This window comes from Pongo abelii, chromosome 20 (assembly GCF_028885655.2).
Source record: "Pongo abelii isolate AG06213 chromosome 20, NHGRI_mPonAbe1-v2.0_pri, whole genome shotgun sequence".
NCBI classification, from domain to species: Eukaryota; Metazoa; Chordata; class Mammalia; order Primates; family Hominidae; genus Pongo; species Pongo abelii.
The window spans coordinates 48,289,709-48,308,435 of NC_072005.2; the positions used below are offsets into that span (position 1 = coordinate 48,289,709).

The window sequence follows — 18,727 nt, forward strand, 5'->3', positions numbered from 1 at the left end:
CCTTCCAGTTTCAAGATCCTCCCCAAGCCCAACTTCCAGCCTTAGTGTGTAGTTACAAACGCTTGAGAGGGAAAACGTGATGACACCAGCTAGTGTCCACTTTGCTGTACCTGTCTGTGGCCAGGGAGGGGTGAGACCTCAAAGAGGGTGTGGTCTGGGAAGATACCCAGAATGTGTTTGTTTAAGCTTATTTCCCCATCTCTCTCTTCCCTGCATCCCCATCCCCTCCCCCCCATACAGTGTCTGAGCCCTTCCTACCTGCCCCTGCGATGTATGGCTGGAGGCTGTGGGCGGCTGCTCCGGGGACCTGAGAGCTGCTCCCTGGGCTGTGCTCAGGCAACCCAGTGCGCCTTGTGCTTGCAGCGCCCCCATTGCGGCTGGTGTGCCTGGGGGGGCCAGGATGGCGGTGGCCGCTGCATGGAGGGTGGACTCAGTGGCCCCCGTGATGGTGAGAAGGCTTTGGGCATGGGGGGAGAGGGGCTGGCCCTTGGCTGGGGTCTGATACAGTGAACATAGGGATACTGGGCCAGACCCAGAGGTGGGGCTCAGAGGAGGCAGGAGGGAGGGCCTAGGCAACTGGGGCAGGTGGTACAGAGGTCCGGATAAAATGCTATATCCCCGGTGCTAGGGCTGACGTGTGGGCATCCGGGGGCCTCCTGGGCCTTCCTGTCCTGCCCCCCTGAGGATGAGTGTGCAAACGGGCACCACGACTGCAACGAGACGCAGAATTGCCACGACCAGCCCCACGGCTATGAGTGCAGCTGCAAGACAGGCTACACCATGGACAAGTGAGGCCGCAGGCAGCGCGGGGGCCAGACAGGCTAGGGTGGGAGAGTCGGTGGGGAGCAGTAATGGATGAGGCCTAGAGCCAAGCAGAACAGAAGAAAAGAAAGTTCGAGGCATAAAGGCAGTGGGATTGATCCCTGAAGGTCAAGAGTGGTGAGGCTGAGCAGGGAAGAGTGAGTTTCATAGGGTACCCCAGTGGCCGGGCACAGAGGCTGGTGCCTGTAATCCCAGCACTTTGGGAGGCCGAGGCAGGTGGATCACTTAAGGCCAGGAGTTCGAGACCAGTCCACAGGGAGACCCCATCTCTACAAAAAAATAAAAAAGAAAACAGGGTACCCTCAAAAGAGGAGAGAGGGTTGTGGGCTATACCTGGAGGGGGTGGTGGGCTAGATCCTGAAGAGGAGATAGCGACGGGACAGAGCAGGGATGAGCAACCAGTTGAGAAGAGGGTGGGGTAGTTGGTTGGGTGCTAGGCCATTAAGCCACGAGGAGGGTGGCCACCTGCCCTGACCCCCACTTTGCCCCTGCAGCATGACAGGGCTGTGCCGCCCTGTGTGCGCCCAGGGCTGCGTGAACGGCTCATGCGTGGAGCCTGACCACTGCCGCTGCCACTTTGGCTTTGTGGGCCGCAACTGCTCCACGGAATGCCGCTGCAACCGCCACAGTGAATGCGCTGGTGTCGGGGCACGCGACCACTGCCTGCTCTGCCGCAACCACACCAAGGTGGGCCGCCCGGGGCCTCAGACCCCCGACCCTGGGACCCAGGCCCTCGCTTGCCTTCATGCCACGCTCAGGTGGCTCGCATCTCATCCTGAGCCCTGATAAGCCAGGGACAGATAAGCCAGAGCCCTGTCCCAGGGAGATGTGTGGAGACTTGGGGGACACTGCCTGGGTTTGGATCCCAGGGGGTCTGCCCTGGAATAGTGGACGGAGTGGGTGCTGGGCCGGGAGGACAGGCACTTGGAGGAGGATTTGAGATAATGGAGGGAAGGACTGCAGGTGTGCAAGGGAAGGCGGGGGCTAAATCCCAGGGAGGCTGGGATTGTCCAAACCAGGTACCCGAGCCTCTGCTGCCCTCCTGTGGGCTCTCAGAACCTGCCCCTGTGCCCCCCACGCCCTCCTACCCCTGATGACTCTCCAGCCTCTCTAACTACCCTGTCCTGGGTTTTCAGGGCAGCCACTGTGAGCAGTGCCTCCCGCTGTTTGTGGGTTCAGCTGTTGGAGGTGGGACCTGCCGGCCCTGCCACGCCTTTTGTCGTGGTAATAGCCACATCTGCATCTCCAGGAAGGAGTTACAAATGTCCAAGGGAGAGCCAAAGAAGTACTCACTGGACCCAGAGGAGGTGAAAGAGAGGGGTCAGATGCCTGGGTCTGAGGGAGGAGGGGCTGGGGAGCTCCTGGGTCTGAGGGAGGAGGGGGCTGGAGACCCGGACCCTTGGGTCTGAGGGAGGAGGGGCTGGAGGCCTGGATTCCTGGGTCTGAGAGAGTAGAGGCGGGGGTCTTGAACTCCTGGGTCTGAGGGAAGAGGAGCTGGGGCCTGGACTCCTGGATCTGAGGGAGGACGGGGTGGGAGCCTGGCCTCCTGGGTCTGAGGGAGGAGTGGGTGGGAGCCTGGACTCCTGGGTCTGAGGGAGGAGGGGGCTGGTCCATGCCTTTCTGTGATCACACTGTCCTTCCTTGGCCAGATTGAAAACTGGGTGACAGAGGGTCCTAGTGAAGACGAGGCCGTGTGCGTGAACTGCCAGAATAACAGCTATGGGGAGAAATGCGACAGCTGCCTGCAGGGCTACTTCCTCCTGGACGGGAAGTGCACCAAGTAAGAGGAACGGGGAGCCGGGGATCCCACCCTTCTCACTGGGAGTAGCTCTGGAGCCAGACCCCCTCTTTAGTCCTCCACCCCCAGTCAGGAGAGGATGACATCCCCAGGGAGTGCCCAGGCCGGGGTCAGGGTAGGGAAGGAGCTGGAATGTGATGCCACTCCCTACCTCCAAGGCTAGTGCTGAAGTGCAGTCCACAGAGCAGCCTGATCGAGAACAAGATGGGGCGGCTGAGGGCAGAGGCCTTGGAACAACCTCCCTTTTCCATCTCCTTCTTTCTGAGTGTTCAGTGAGTGCTGGAGTCTGTGCAACTCGGGTTCCAATCCCAATGGTAATTTAACTGCTTTGTGGCCTTGGGCAAACAGCTTGACCTCTGTGAATCTCAGTTTCCTCTTCTGGCCTGTTGCACAGAGTTGAGCTCACATATGGGGTGTCCATCCTGGACCACTGCAGGCCATGGGGGCTCCGTAACCCTCAACTTCTTCCCCAGATGCCAGTGTAATGGCCACGCGGACACATGTAACGAGCAGGATGGGACGGGCTGTCCGTGTCAGAATAACACAGAGACGGGCACATGCCAGGGCAGCTCCCCCAGTGACCGTCGAGACTGCTACAAGTACCAGGTGCGGCCGCAGAAGCTAGTGGTGGGCCGAGGGCCCTACACCTTGTGGAGGTCAGGGCTGGGTGAGGTAGCCAGGCTCGGGCAGGACTGACAACATGGTTCCGAATCAGTGGTTTTGGGATCAAGTGCAGCTTGACAGACTGTTCCTGAGCCCCATTCAGTTACAGGCCCTGGGCAGTGATGCTGGGGACCAAGATATGAGCCTCTGGGGGACTCTCAGACTGGTGGGGAGACAGTCTCCATTACAGGTAGTCACAGCTAAAGGTGGCACATGCCAGAAAATCTATCCCATGGTAGCTCAACTGAAAAAAGAAAATGGGCTGGGCATGGTTGCTCATGCCTGTAATCCCAGAACTTTGGGAGGCTGAGGCGGGAGGATCACTTGAGCCTGGGAGTTCAAGACCAGCCTAGGCCATATAGTGCAACCCCATCTCTGAAAAAAATTTAAAAATTAGCCTGGCATGGTGGTGCACATCTGTGGTCCCAGCTACTTGGGAGGTGGAAGTGGGAGGATTGCTTGAGCCCAGGAGGTCGAGGCTGCAGGACTCTGTCTCAAAAAAAAACACAAAAAAACAAAAAAACAAAACACACATACACACACAAAACAGAAGAAAAGAAAATGTATTGACTCTTAGAACTGAGGGTCTAGGGTCTGCCTTCAGGACTGGCTGTATCCAGGTGCTCACACAATGCCATCAGAAGTCTCTCCGCATCTTGACTCTGCTTTCCTCTGCATTGGCTTCATTTTCAGGCAGATTCTTCCCAGTTGGCAGACCCCCTCTGATGAACTGAGGCTAGCAGAGATCTCATATCATTTAATACCCAGATTCAAATTCCCCTCGAGTGCGTTTCCCTTTTTCTTCTGCACAGAGGCTCCTGGAGGGCCTGCACTGGCCACCTGGCTGGCTGCTGTGTTCCAGACTTGCCTCCATGATGTCCCAGGCTCCCTCCTCAGAGGACAGCTCCCGCCACCGCCCCCCGACCTTCTCTCTCCAGTCCCAGAGGGAAAAGAAAGTCCCTTGCTCTCAGTCTCCCTTACCCATCTACAGAAACATAATAGCTGCAAACATAATAGCTGCCACCCCAAATGGCAACAGTTTTACAAGCCTTACTGACGCCTAACGTTTCTATCCTGGGCCAGAATTTCTGCTTTTTTATTTTTAATTTAATTTAATTTTTTTTGGACACAGAGTATTGCTCTGTCACCCAGGCTGGAGTGCAGTGGTGTGATCTTTGCTCGTGGCAGCCTCCACCCCCTGGGTTCAAGTGATTATCCTGCCTCAGCTTCCTGAGTAGCTGGGACTACAGGCGCGTGCCACCATGCCTGGCTAATTTTCTGTATTTTATTAGAGATGGGGTTTCACCATGTTTCCCAGGCTAGTCTCAAACTTCTGAGCTCAGGCAATCTGCCTGCCTTGGCCCCCCAAAGTGCTGGGATTACAGGCGTGAGCCACCACACCCGGCCCAGAGTTTCTGCTTTCTTGATAAGGGAAAGGCCTATTGGCTTTTACCAGGGAGTCTCAGAGATTAAATCAGACCTCCTCCTCTACCAGGTCTGTTGGCTGCTTAGAAGTAGCAGTTTTTCTTGGTTCTTTTTTTTTTTTTTGAGACGGAGTCTCGCTCTGTTGCCAGGCTGGAGTGCAGTGGCGTGATCTCAGTTCACTGCAACCTCCACCTCACAGGTTCAAGCGATTCTCCTGCCTCAGCCCCCGAGTAGCTGGGACTACAGGTGCACACCACCACGCCCGGCTAATTTTTGTATTTTTAGTAGAGACGGGGTTTCACCATGTTGGCCAGGATGGTCTTGATCTCTTAACCTTGTGATCTGCCCACCTTGGCCTTCCAAAGTGCTGGGATCACAGGCCGGTTCTTTTTTTTTGATGTATTTATTTTTGAAACAGGGTCTGGCTCTTTCACCCAGGCTAGAGTGTAGTGGTGCAATCTCAGCTCATTGCAACCTCTGCCTCCCTGGTTTCCATCATCCTCCCACCTCAGCCTCCTGAGTAGCTGAGACTACAAGCATGTACCATCATACCTGGCTAATTTTTTTTTGTAGAGATGGGGTTTTAACCGTGTTGCCCAGGCTAGTCTTGAACTCCTGAGCTCAAGCAATCCACTCACCTTGGCTTCTCAAGGTGTTGGGATTATAGGCGTGGGCGACCGTGCCTGGTCAGGCTTTTGGGTTTGTTTGTTTTTTTGTTTTTTGTTTTTTTTTTGATACAGGGCTTACTGTGTCACCCAGGCTAGAGTATAATGGCGCAATCATGGTTCACTGCAGCCTTGAACTCCTGAGCTCAAGTGATCCTCCTGTCTCAGCCTCCTGAGTAACTGTAACTATAGGCACACAACACCATGCCTGGCTAATTTAAAAAATTTTCTTAAAGGTGGGGGTCTTACTATGTTGCCCAGACTGGTCTCAAACTCCTGGGCTCAAGCGGCACTCCTGCCTCAGCCTCCTGAAGCACTGGGATTACAGGCATGAGCCACTGCTCCTGTTTTCTCTTTGTTCTAATAGTGATTGCAGTAATAACTAGAATGCCAGGAGCGCCTGCCACAGAGCTGGATGCTGTGCTGTGTAGACATTGGTGACAGCATAGATATGAAAGGCTTTGCAAGACTGTGCTGGGGCCTCAGTGGGGTACAGACTTAAGAGGAAGACAGATTCAGAGACATTAAATGTCCTAGCTGGGCACAGTGGCTCATGCCAGCACTTTGAGAGGCTTAGGCGGGCAGATCACTTGAGGTCAGGAGTTCGAGACCAGCCTGGCCAACATGGTGAAACCCCTTCTCTACTAAAAATACAAAAATTAGTTGGGCGTGGTGGCAGACGCCTGTAATCCCAGTTACTCGGGAGGCTGAGGCAGGAGAATCGCTTGAACCTGGGAGGCAGAGGTTGCAGTGAGCCGAGATCGCGCCACTGCACTCCAGCCTGGGCAACAGAGCAAGACTCTGTCTCAAAAAAAAAAAAAAAAGTCTGACCCCAGATCAGGTGGTCAGTTAGGCTTGGAGCCTGGAGTGACCCTGGTCTGATCTCAGAACTTGAGTGATTCCCACTAAGCCAGAGGAATCATAGCCATTATCCTTCCAGCCACACATTCATTCAGCACACAGTCATTGAGCACCTAGTATATGGCAAGCACTGTGCGGGTTGCTGGGGACACAGTAGGGAACAAAGCAGGCAAATGTTCTGTCTTTAGGAGTTTGCATTCTCATGGAGGCATCAGAAATGAACAAACAAGTCAGATGCTCGTGTGTTAGACAGTGATGAGCGCTAAGGAAAGTTAAGTAGGAAACGGGGGCTAGAGCTGTTGCGGAGTGGGAATGGTAGACACAGTGGCCAGGGAAGGCCTAGGTGAGAAGGAGGCTCTTGAGCAAAGACCCGAAGGAGGCAAGGGGCCTTGACAAGCTGACAAGTGACAGGAGAACCATGCAGGCAGAGGGTCCGCCAGTGCAAAGGCGCCAGGGTGGGAGGGCGCCTGGCACAGTATAGAAGCATCCAGGCAGGCGGGTGAGGCTGGCTGACCCTGCGCCAAGTGCCATGCACATGATCTCAGTGGTCCTGTGAGCGAGCCATGGTTATTCCTTGTGTGCAGAGCTCATGGGTTAAGTCTGTGTGCTCAGGCTCAGTGAGGTTAAGTCACTAGTCCAAGGCCACACAGCTAGCAAGGAGGTAGAGCCGGAATGCAGCAGCGTTCTTCGTTGCTGTGCCTCAGAGTGCCAGAGGCCTCAGTATCAGGGTGCTCAGGTCACTGGGGTGGCACCAGGGGCAGCAGTGCTGGAGTGTCAGGTCCTGGCAAGGTCTACACTATGGCAGAGAAGGTCCAGGGGGGTCACAGGGAAGTGACTGGGGCAGTGGGGGTGAGGCCCAGGGCAATGGCTACTTAGTAGTGGGTATAGAGTATTCATTACTGCTGCTTGGGGAACAGGCTGGCACCGCGCTCAGCCCTGATGGCCACCGCCTCTAACCCTGCCCGCAGTGTGCCAAGTGCCGGGAATCGTTTCATGGGAGTCCGCTGGGTGGCCAGCAGTGCTACCGCCTCATCTCGGTGGAGCAGGAGTGCTGCCTGGACCCCACGTCCCAGACCAACTGCTTCCATGAGCCCAAGCGCCGGGCACTAGGCCCCGGCCGCACTGTCCTCTTTGGCGTGCAGCCCAAATTCACCAACGTGGACATCCGCCTGACGCTGGACGTGACCTTCGGGGCTGTGGACCTCTATGTCTCCACCTCCTATGACACCTTCGTGGTCCGTGTGGCCCCTGACACTGGCGTCCATACTGTACACATCCAGCCACCCCCACCCCCACCACCTCCACCACCCCCTGCAGATGGTGGGCCCCGGGGGGCCGGGGATCCAGGAGGAGCAGGGGCCAGCAGTGGGCCAGGCGCCCCAGCAGAGCCACGGATACGGGAGGTATGGCCGCGGGGCCTGATTACCTACGTGACAGTGACGGAGCCGTCGGCAGTGCTGGTGGTCCGCAGTGTGCGGGATCGGCTGGTCATCACCTACCCACACGAGCACCATGCCCTCAAGTCGAGCCGCTTCTACCTGCTGCTGCTGGGCGTGGGAGACCCAAGTGGGCCCGGCGCCAACGGCTCGGCCGACTCGCAGGGCCTGCTCTTCTTCCGGCAGGACCAGGCCCACATCGACCTGTTTGTCTTCTTCTCCGTCTTCTTCTCCTGCTTCTTCCTCTTCCTCTCACTCTGTGTGCTCCTCTGGAAGGCCAAGCAGGCCCTGGACCAACGGCAGGAGCAGCGCCGGCACTTGCAGGAGATGACCAAGATGGCCAGCCGCCCCTTCGCCAAGGTCACCGTCTGCTTCCCACCTGACCCTACTGCCCCGGCCCCCACCTGGAAGCCGGCTGGGCTCCCACCGCCCGCCTTCCGCCGCTCTGAGCCCTTCCTGGCACCCCTGCTGCTGACAGGGGCTGGTGGGCCCTGGGGACCCATGGGAGGGGGCTGCTGCCCACCAGCCATCCCCGCCACCACTGCTGGGCTGCGAGCTGGGCCCATCACTCTCGAGCCCACAGAAGATGGCATGGCCGGCGTGGCCACGCTGCTGCTCCAGCTGCCTGGCGGGCCCCATGCACCCAACGGCGCCTGCCTGGGGTCGGCCCTCGTCACACTGCGGCACAGGCTGCATGAGTACTGTGGGGGCGGTGGGGGTGCTGGGGGCAGTGGGCATGGGACTGGTGCGGGCCGGAAGGGACTGTTGAGCCAGGACAACCTCACCAGCATGTCCCTCTGACATGCCCAGGGTCCTCATCCACAGCAGCCGGGTCACCTGATGGGGCCGCCCTGGACTTGGGGTCCCTCCACCTGGGGGCCCCTGGACACTGTCTACTTGGAGATCGCTGGCTCCTTTCCCCCAGGGGTGCCCAGATGGGGCCTCCTTTTTGTGCATTCAGCAGCTATTTATTGAGTACCTACTCTGTCAGGCACTGTCATAGGCGTGGGGCAAAGCAGGAACCAAGAGACGAGGTTCCCTGATCTCATGGGACTTAGGTTCTAGTGAAGGGAGACAATCAGTGCACACGCACACACCCCACACGCACACACACATGAACACATGCACATCTGCACACACGAGTAAGATGGCTTCAGAGAGGGAGAAGTGCTGTGAGGCCTCCAGAGGACATGGCAGTGAGGGACGATGGGGTGAAGTCAGCTGGGCATTCAGAGAAGCTAGACTGAGAACGCCTGAGAAGAACCAGCTATGGGAAGAGCTTTGGGAAGCGAAGGCAGAGGCCCTGGAGTGGGAGCAGGCTTGTTTTATTGGAAGGACCAGAAAACTGGCAAGTGTGACTCAGATCAAGTGTGAGGAGATGAGGCTGGGGACAGGCAGGGGTTGGATCACCCAGGGCCTTGTGGGCCCCACATAGGGTTTTGGGTTTTATTCTCAGGGCAACGGGAAGCTGTTGGATGGTTTGATGAAGGGGAGTGACAGGATCCGATGTACCTATTTAAGAATTTAAGAGGGCCGGGTGCGGTGGCTCATGCCTATAATCCCAGCACTTTGGGAGGCCAAGGTGGGGTGATCACAAGGTCAGGAGTTCGTGACCAGCCTGGCCAATATGGTGAAACCCCATGTCTACTAAAAATACAACAATTAGCTGGGCATGGTGGCGCACACTTGTAGTCCGAGCTACTCGGGAGGCTGAGGCAGAAGAATCGCTTGAACCCGGGAGGCGGAGGTTGCAGTGAGCTCAGATTGCGTCACTGCACTCCAACCTGGGCGACAGAGTGAGAGACTCCATCTCAAAAAAAAAAAATTTAAGAGGTCACTCAGTGGTGCTATGGAGAACGGACCGGAGGGACAAGGAGGGCAGCAGAGATGGTGGGCTGGAGTAGGGTGCTGGCAATGAGGGAGTCTGGCTTAGATGTGGGATGTGTGTGGAAGAATATAATGATGGTGTAGATATCAGGGTGAGGGAGGAGACAAAACCACGATGACCCCTAGCTTTGTGGCCTGAACTGTGGGTGGCTGAGGGGGTCGTTAATTGAATGGGGCAGACTGGGGCTTGTGAGGAAGATCAGAGTCTGGTTCTTGACATGAGATGCCCTTCAGACATCTCTTCACTCAGGTCCAACTAGGGATACAGAAACACTGACTATTTCAACAGCAGAAGTTGAGTGAGGGGATTGATAGCGCTGGCGAGGGAAGCGGCTGGGAAGAGACAGATGGCACCATGAGACAGCCCAGAGGTGAATAGGACCCCCAGGCTGCAGGGACAAAGCTCAGCGGTGGTGTTACCTCACCGGGGACCAGGGTCGCGCAACGAAGCTGGAACAACAAAGGCGTGTTGTGGGGGAGCCTCAGAGGGGACAAAACCTCTGCCTGAGATCCCACCCCAGGTGGGCATGGGGGCCAGTGAGGTTGGGGATGAAAATGCCGGTACCGTCAGTGCACAGCCCTGTTCCAGACAGTGCTTCCTGGAAGATTTCTGAGCTCTCCCAAGGGGCCACCCCACACCTGAGCCACCTCCTTGGACTCCTGTCCTCTACCCTTTGAGGACCTCCCTCCCTTCTACCCTAGCTGTCTTTTTGAACTTGGGACTCTCCTTTCCCAAGACTTCCATCACTAGCTCCTGGAGGGACTGGACTCTGCATCTTCCCTTCGCATGGAGCCTCAGTGTGAGAGGCCCTGCCAATGTGTGCATGTCAGAGGTGGCGGGGACCACATCGGAAGAAGGGGGGGGGGCGATGAAATTAACAAATAAAAAGTATGGGGAAGACCCAGGTGTCTGAGTGCATCTGCACATGTCCCAGCAGGGCTAGGTCTCAACTCTGACCCAGCCCCGCATGCTGGATAACTTGGATAATTGCCCTTATGATGGTGCCACTTCCAAGCTGGGGTGGCTTTGTTCCTGGCTGCCCCTCTTAAAGGGGGTAGGGGGAAGGGTATGCCACAACAGAAGTGTAATAAATACCAATAAACAGCTCTTGTTTCCCAGAAGGGATGCGCTGAGGGCAGACGTGGGCAGTGGCTTTTGACCCTTCCCTAGATCTTCCTCAGGGAGACTCCAGTTTGGCTCAGGAGGGAAAACAGGCTGCGTTCGTCCCAGCTACAGCTTTTTGTTGTTTTGTTTTGCTTTTTGAGGGAACAGAGTCTCAGGCTAGTGTGCAGTGGTGTGATCTTGGCTCACTGCAACCTCCATATCCCGGGTTCAAGTGATTTGCATGCCTCAGCCTCCCAAGTAGCTGGGATTACAGGCACGCACCACCATGCCCAGCTAATTTTTTTCTATCTTTAGAGAAGACAAGGTTTCACCATGTTGGCCAGGCTGGTCTCAAACTCCTGACCTCAAGTGGTCCGCCCCCCTTGACTCCCAAAGTGCTGGGATTACAGGCATGAGCCACTGCACTTGGCCTTTTTTTTTTTTTTGAGACAGGGTGTCTCTTTTTCTGTGACACAGGCTGGAGTGAAGTGATGCAATCATTGCTCACTGAAGCCTCAACTTCCCGGGCTCAGGCGATCCCCCCACTTCAGCCTCCCGAGTAGCTGGAACTACAGACGTGTACCACCTCACCCAGCTAATTTTTGTAATTTTGGTAGAGATGAGGTTTCACCATGTTGCCCAGGCTGGTCTTGAATTCTGGAGCTCAAGTGATCCTCCCACCTTGGCCTCCCAAAGTGTTGGGATTATAGGTGTGAGCCACCATGCCTAGCCCAGGCACAGATTTTATTCTGGGCCCTGATAGAAGGGTTCAAACCAGACAGGGCCGAGAATGAAATGAGACCCTAGCACAATGAGCTTTCTCTTTTCTCTTTTTTTTTTTTTTTTTTTTTTGAGACGGAGTCTCGCTGTGTCGTCCAGGCTGGAGTGCAGTGGTGCAATCCCGGCTCACTGCAGGCTCCACCCCCCGGGTTCACGCCATTCTCTCACCTCAGCCTCCCAAGTAGCTGGGACTACAGGTGCCCATCACCTCGCCCGGCTAATTTTTTGTATTTTTAGTAGAGACAGGGTTTCACCGTGGTAGCCAGGATGGTCTTGATCTCCTGACCTCGTGATCCACCCGCCTCGGCCTCCCAAAGTGCTGGGATTACAGGCGTGAGCCACCGCGCACAGCCCAATGAGCTTTCTCTAATTCGATTAGAGTCACAGTCAAAACCGAAAGCATTATGAGAGCTGCTTTACCTGGCATGCACCTAGGCAAACAAAATCCCTGATTCCTCCCAGGTGGGAGCTGGAGATCTCTGTCCTCTCCATCAGTCTCAGCAGCATAGGCATCTTGCTGGGTGTGTTAAAACACTGTATCTTTTCTGCACAATGCGGCTCCAAGGTGCAAGCTGGTTGCTTCATCAGGTGCTCAGCAGAGGACGATGTGTGGGACCCAGAGGGTGTGTGAGTCTCCATTATGGGCCAGGGATAACACTGTATTTTCTTTTTTCTTTTTTTTCAGAGATGCTCTTGCTTCGTCACTCAGGCTGGAGTGCAGTGATGTGATCTTGACGCACTGTAGCTTCAACCTCCTGGGGTCAAGTGATCCTCCCACCTCAGCCTCCTAAGTAGCTGGGACTACAGAAGCACGCCACCAGGCCCGGCTAATTTTTTTGTATTTTTGTAGAGACAGGTTTTCGCTGTATTGCCCAGGTTTAACATGGTGTCTTCATACCTTGTGGGCAATTTAAGGGATTTCCAGGGGTTACTTTGACCTTACATGAGTTTTGCCCTTATGAGCTAATAGTAGCACCTACCCTCCAGGATATGACCGTGAACTTGCACTTATATGAACTGAGCAGCACATGCTGGACAGTTTGCGTAACATACTGCTGTGGTTTCATTTGGTCTCTCCAACAATCATATGAGGTCGGTAACCCGTAATCCCCATTTGCAGATGAGAAAACAAAAGGTCATAGACATGGTTTAGCTGTTGCATGACAGCTGTCAATTGACTCTCAGATCCATGTGCCTGACCACCAGGCTCTTCCACCTCCCAAGGAAGGACCCCTTAAATTAGGTCGACATAGCTGAAAGCTGTCCCAGCACAGGGCAGGCACTGGGGCAGGGTGTCCAAAAGAGCTGATTTTTCGGCCGGGCGCAGTGGCTCATGCCTGTAATCCCAGCACTTTGGGAGGCCGAGGCAGGTGGATCACCTGAGGTCAGGAGTTTGAGACCAGCCTGGCCAACATGGTGAAACCTCATCTCTACTAAAAGGACAAAAATTGGCTGGGCGTGGTGGCTCACGCCTGTAATCCCAGCACTTTGGGAAGCTGAGGCGGGCGGATCACCTGGGGTCAGGAGTTCGAAACCAGCCTGGCCAACATGGTGAAACCTCATCTCTACTAAAAATACAAAAATTAGTTGGGCGTGGTGGTGGGCGCCTGTAATCTCAGCTACTCGGGAGGCTGAGGCAGGAGAATTGCTTGAACCCGGAGGCAGAGGTTGCAGTGAGCCAAGATTATGCCACTGTACTCCAGCCTGGGTGACAGAGTGAGACTCTGTCTCAAAAAATAAATAAATAAAAATAAATAAATTAAAGTACAAAAATTAGCTGGGTGTGGTGGCGAATGCCTGTAATCCCAGCTACTCAGGAGGCCGAGGCAGGAGAATCGCTTGAACCCAGGAGGTGGAGGTTGCAGTGAGCCGAGATCGCGCCACTGTACTCCAGCCTGGGCAACAAGAGCGAGACTGTCTCAAAAAACAAAAACAATAGCCAGTTTCTGCTAGGGATAATGCAGAATATGCAAACTAGAGAGCTAAGGAGTGTGAGATGTGCTGCCCTGAGAGAGGGAGTCCTGAGGCCATGGAGTTCCTCCTGCATGAGCAGAAAGGAGCTAAGATTCTTTAGGACTCTCGTGTTATGCGTGGACCTCTCAGGTGAAGTGTCTTCCTAGCAGTCATCCTGTGACTTTGCCCTCCTAAGCAGATGATTTGCACCATGACTGGGCCTTTTCTCTGGGATGCATAGCCACACTCCCTCCGACTCTCACAAATGCTCTATGGTACGTGTTCCTCCCTCCACGTCAGCCCTCCGCCGTCACTTCTCCCTGCACATACCTGAATGCAAGTGGAGTATGCTGAGGTTGGAGACAGTCTGGGCATGGAAGGCTGGATGCTTGGTTCTAGGCTATGTGCAGCTCCCAACCCCCTGGGGATTTCAGGGATAGAGAGAATATTTTACTGAGGGCCTACAGCCCTCCAGGCACTGTGCTGGGTGCTTGGTGTGAATCTTATCTTGCCAACGTCACTGGGAGGTGCCAGCTTGGTTTTCCATTTTGCCCATTTGAAAGCTCTGTTGACTAAGAACTCAGGGCTAATTAAGAGATGAGCCAGATTGTGACACAAGCCTGTCTCTGTTGCCCCACACATTACCTCCAAAGTTGCTTCCCTTTTCTAAGCCAATGTCTTCTGATTACCTACAATGGGCCCTGCATTGTGCTGGGAGCTGGGGACAGAGTAGTGAATAAGGTCTCTGCCCTCATAGAGCTGATAAGCCCGTGTGGTGCCCAATAATAAGTAAATGATGCTTCCTGCTGGAAAGTGATCAGAAAAGGCAGTGAGAGAGCAGGGGGTTGGCACTTGCTATCTTCCTATTGTGCTTTTTTTTTTTTTTTTGAGATGGAGTTTCGCTCTTGTTTCCCAGGCTGGAGTGCAATGGCGCGGTCTCAGCTCACTGCAATCTCTGCCTCCCGGGTTCAAACGATTCTCCTGCCTCAGCCTCCCAAGTAGCTGGGATTACAGGTGCCTGTCACCACGCCTGGCTAATTGTTGTATTTTTAGTAGAGACGGGGTTTCACTATGTTAGCCAGGCTGGTCGTGAACTCCTGATCTCAGGTGATGCACCCACTGCGGCCTCCCAAAGTGCTGGGATTACAGGCATGAGCCACTGCACCTGGCCTGGGACTTGCTATTTAACATAGGTGGGATGGGAAGGCCTCTCTCATAAGACGACACATGAGCAGAAATTAGGGAGTGAGCCAGAGGGACATCTGAGGGAGGAGCATTCCAGGGCAAGGGAACAGCTAGTGCAAAGGCCCTGAGTTGGAGTGTGCCTGACATTTCAGAGAAACAAGACTCATGTGGTTGGAGCAAAGAAGGAATAAGGGGAGATAGGGAGATAAGGTCACAGAGGGAACAAGAGCCATGTCCTTTAGGTCCCTGCACCACGGTAAGGACTCAGGCTTCCACTCTGTCAGAGATGGCACCACGGGAGGATTCTGAGCTTGAGAAGAACGAGCTCTGACGTAGGTGTTCACAGGATTCCCCTGGGAGGAAGAGGCTAAAGGGGTAGGAGAGGGTGGGAAGCCCATTGAGGAAGCCCCTGTGTCCGCGTTGAAGAGGAGAGTGGCTGGAACAAGGTCAGGATAGCAGAGCGGGGAGAAGTGGTGAGATTCTGGATATATTCTGAAAGCAGAACCAGCAGAATTTGTTGACAGATTGGACATTCGGTGAGAGAGAAAGTGACTGAGCAATGGAACGGGTAGAGTTTGCTGTTTCCTGGCATGGCAAAGACTAGGCAGAGTCGGTTTGGGGGTTGGGGTACATCAGCAGTTAGGTTTTATATATGTTAAATTTGAGATGGCTCTTAGATATCCCGAGGGAAGATGTCACTCAATGTGTGGATACAGCTCCAGAAAGAGAGATAACAGCAAATAATAGTAATATATTAATATTAGAATAGGCCAGGCGTGGTGGCTCATGCCTGTAATCCCAGCACTTTGGGAGGCCAAGGCGGGTGGATCACGAGGTCAGGAGATTGAGACCATCCTGGCTAACACAGTGAAACTCCGTCTCTACTAAAAATACAAAAACATTAGCCGTGCATGATGGCAGGCGCCTATAGTCCCAGCTACTCGGGAGGCTGAGGCAGGAGAATTGCTTGTACACGGGAGGCGGAGCTTGCAGTGAGCCGAGATCACGCCACTGCACTCCAGCCTGGGCGACAGAGTGAGACTCTGTCTCAAAAAAAAAAAAAAAAAAAAAAAAAAAAAGATAGAATAGTTACTATATTATACGTATTATAGTAATATTAACAATGATTTTGGCCAGGTGTGGTGGCTCACCCCTGTAATCCCAGCACTTTGGTAGGCCAAGATAGGCAGATTGTTTGAGGTCAGGAGTTTGAGACCAGGCTGGCCAACATGGCAAAACCCTGCCTCTACTAAAAATAGAAAAATGAGCCAGGCGTGGTGGCACATGCTTGCAATCCCAGCTACTTGTAGGGCTGAGGCATGAGAATTGCTTGAGCCCAGGAGGTGGAGGTTGCAGTGAGCTGAGATCATGCCACCGCATTCCAGTTTCGGTGACAGAGCGAGATTGTCTTAAGAAAACAAAAAACAATGATTTTGTTTTGTTTTGAGACAGGGTCTCTCTCTGTCACCTAGGCTGGAGTGCAGTGGCGTGATCACAGCTCACTGCAGCCTTGACTTTCTGGACTCAAGCGATCCTCCTGCCATAGCCTCCAGAGTAGTTGGAAATATAGGTGTGAGCCACATGCCCAGCAAATTTTTTTTTTTTTTTTGAGACGGAGTCTTGTTCTATTGCCCAGGCTGGAGTGCAGTGGCGCTGTCTCGGCTCACTGCAAGCTCCGCCTCCCGGGTTCACTCCATTCTCCTGCCTCAGCCTCCCGAGTAGCTGGGACTACAGGCACCCGCCGCCACGACACCCAGCTAATTTTTTGTAATTTTATTAGAGACAGGGTTTCACCATGTTAGCCAGGATGGTCTTGATCTCCTGACCTCGTGATCAGCCCACCTTGGCCTCCCAAAGTGCTGGGATTACAGGCATGAGCCACCGTGCCCTTGCCCAGCTAATTTTTAAGAATTTTTTTCTTTTTCTTTTTCTTAGACAGGGTCTCATCTCGTGAGCTCATTGCAGCCTTCGCCTTCTGGGCTCAAGTGATCATTCTACCTTAGCCTCTCAGTTAGCTGGGACTTCAGGTGCACGTCACCATGCCCAGCTAATTTTTTTCTTTTTTTTTTTTTTTTGAGAAGGAGTCTTGCTCTGTCATCCAGGCTGGAGTGTAGTGGTGCAATCTCGGCTCACTGCAACTTCTGCCTCCCGGGTTCAAGCGATTCTCCTGCCTCAGCCTCCCAAGTGCTGGGATTACAGGCACCCACCAACATGCCTGGCTAATTTTTGTATTTTTAGTAGAGACGGGGTTTCACCATGTTGTCTGGGCTGGTCTTGCACTCCTGACCTCAGGTGATCCACCTGCCTCCGCCTCCCAAAGTGCCAGGATTACAGGCATGACCCACCACGCCCAGCCTCATGCCTGGTTAATTTTTGTGTATTTTTTGTAGACACAGTTTTGCCATGTTGCCCAGGCTGGTCTCAAATTCCTGGGCTCAAGCGATCCTCCTGCCTCAGCCTCCCAAAGTGCTGGGATTATAGGTGTGACTGCTCCTGGCTCAAAAATTTTTCATAGCGGCCAGGCGCGGTGACTCACACCTGTAATCCCAGCACTTTGGGAGGCCAAGGCAGGCGAATCATGAGGTCAGGAGATTGAGACCATCCTGGCTAACACGGTAAAACCCTGTCTCTACTAAAAAATACAAAAAATTAGCCAGGCATGGTGGTGGGTGCCTGTAGTCCCAGCTACTCGGGAGGCTGAGGCAGGAGAATGGCATGAACCTGGGAGGCAGAGCTTGCAGTGAGCCGAGACAGCACCACTGCACTCCAGCCTGGGCGACAGAGCGAGACTCTGTCTCAAAAAAAAAAAAAATTTCATAGAGATGTCTCGCTGTGTTGCCCAGGCTGGTCTCCAAATCCTGGCCTGAAGTGATCCTCCTGCCTCAGCCCTCCGAAAGCATTGAGATTAGAGGCAGGAGCCACCACATCCAGCCCACAGTGATTTGAGTTCACACTTTGGCCTTTCCCTGTGTTCCATCTCTTGTTCTCACAATAGTCATATGACATGCTAGGGATTGTTAGTCCTATAGGGGGAATCAGGTTCAGAAAGGTTTATGAATTCACTAAGATAACATAGCTAAATGGTGAGGAGTCAAGATTAGATCCCAGGTCTGTCCAATTTTGAGACCTGAACATTTTTTGATCTGCTGTTAGTTGCTTTTGCAGGAAAGAGGGTTGATTGAAGTAGACAGTCCCTAAAAATTGCTTTTTATGCCAGGCGCGGTGGCTCATGCCTGTAATCCCAGTACTTTGGGAGGCCAAGGCAGGAGGATCACCTGAGGTCGCGAGTTCGAGACCAGCCTGACCAACATGGAGAAACCCCGTCTCTATTAAAAATGCAAAATTAGCTGGGGATGGTGGCACATGCCTGTAATCCCAACTACTCGGGAGGCTGAGGCAGGAGAATTGCTTGAACCCGGGAGGTGGAGGTTGCAGTGAGCTGAGATCACGACATTGCACTCCAGCCTGGGCAACAAGAGCGAACCTATGTCTCAAAAAAAAACAAAAACAAAAAAACGGCCAGGCGCGGTGGCTCACTCCTGTAATCCCAGCACTTTGGGAGGCCAAGGCGGGTGGATCACGAGGTCATGAGATCGAGACCATCTTGGCTAACACGGTGAAACCCTGTCTCTGCTAAAAATACAAAAAAAAAAAAAAAAAAAAAAATTAGCTGGGCGTGGTGGCGGGCACCTGTAGTCCCAGCTACTCGGGAGGCTGAGGCAGGAGAATGGCGTGAACCCGGGAGGCGGAGCTTACAGTGAGCCGAGATCGCGCCACTGAACTCCAGCCTGGGCAACAGAGTGAGACTCCGTCTCAAATAAAAAAAGAAAAAATTTCCTTTTTAGTTCCAGAGAGCCTTAAGCTTGGAAGTTCTCTGCTTTGGAGACAAAAGTCCCCCACGCCTGTTCGAACTGTGTGCAGGCCAACAGTCCATAGGTATGGAGCAAGCAAGGGCGCTCTCCGGTTTTTTGTTTGAACTTCAGTGCCCCAGTCCTCCCAAGACTGACTTTCTGGTTTTGCTTATTTTCAGAATGCAAGCAGCTTCAGGTAGGGAGTCTGCAGCTAAAGGGTAGGTGGTTTTACTTTGTTAGGGTGAAGGCGCCTGGGGTTTGGGAGGGATAACTTGCCAAAGTCACACACTGCCTGG

The 18,727-nt window shown here is 53.9% G+C and overlaps 2 protein-coding genes across 6 annotated transcripts in view; both read left to right on the forward strand.

Annotated features, from left to right (window-relative positions):
* The window catches only part of MEGF8 (multiple EGF like domains 8), a 53,200-nt gene extending 42,742 nt beyond the window's left edge, over positions 1–10,458 (forward strand). For 4 of the 5 annotated variants that reach the window (XM_024237135.3, XM_054540494.2, XM_054540493.2 and 1 more), the window contains exons 36-42: positions 241–448; positions 629–788; positions 1,317–1,509; positions 1,959–2,129; positions 2,472–2,602; positions 3,094–3,226; positions 7,203–10,458. In XM_024237135.3, the coding sequence (XP_024092903.1) occupies positions 241–448; positions 629–788; positions 1,317–1,509; positions 1,959–2,129; positions 2,472–2,602; positions 3,094–3,226; positions 7,203–8,471 (2,265 nt within the window). In that variant the 3' untranslated portion in view covers positions 8,472–10,458. The remainder of the gene's footprint in view (positions 1–240; positions 449–628; positions 789–1,316; positions 1,510–1,958; positions 2,130–2,471; positions 2,603–3,093; positions 3,227–7,202) is intronic. The other variant, XM_054540495.2, reaches the window with a different exon arrangement.
* Positions 1–18,727, forward strand: part of LOC103888610 (CEA cell adhesion molecule 6) — a 913,736-nt gene that overhangs the window by 618,492 nt on the left and 276,517 nt on the right. The gene's annotated exons all lie outside the window — the stretch shown is intronic.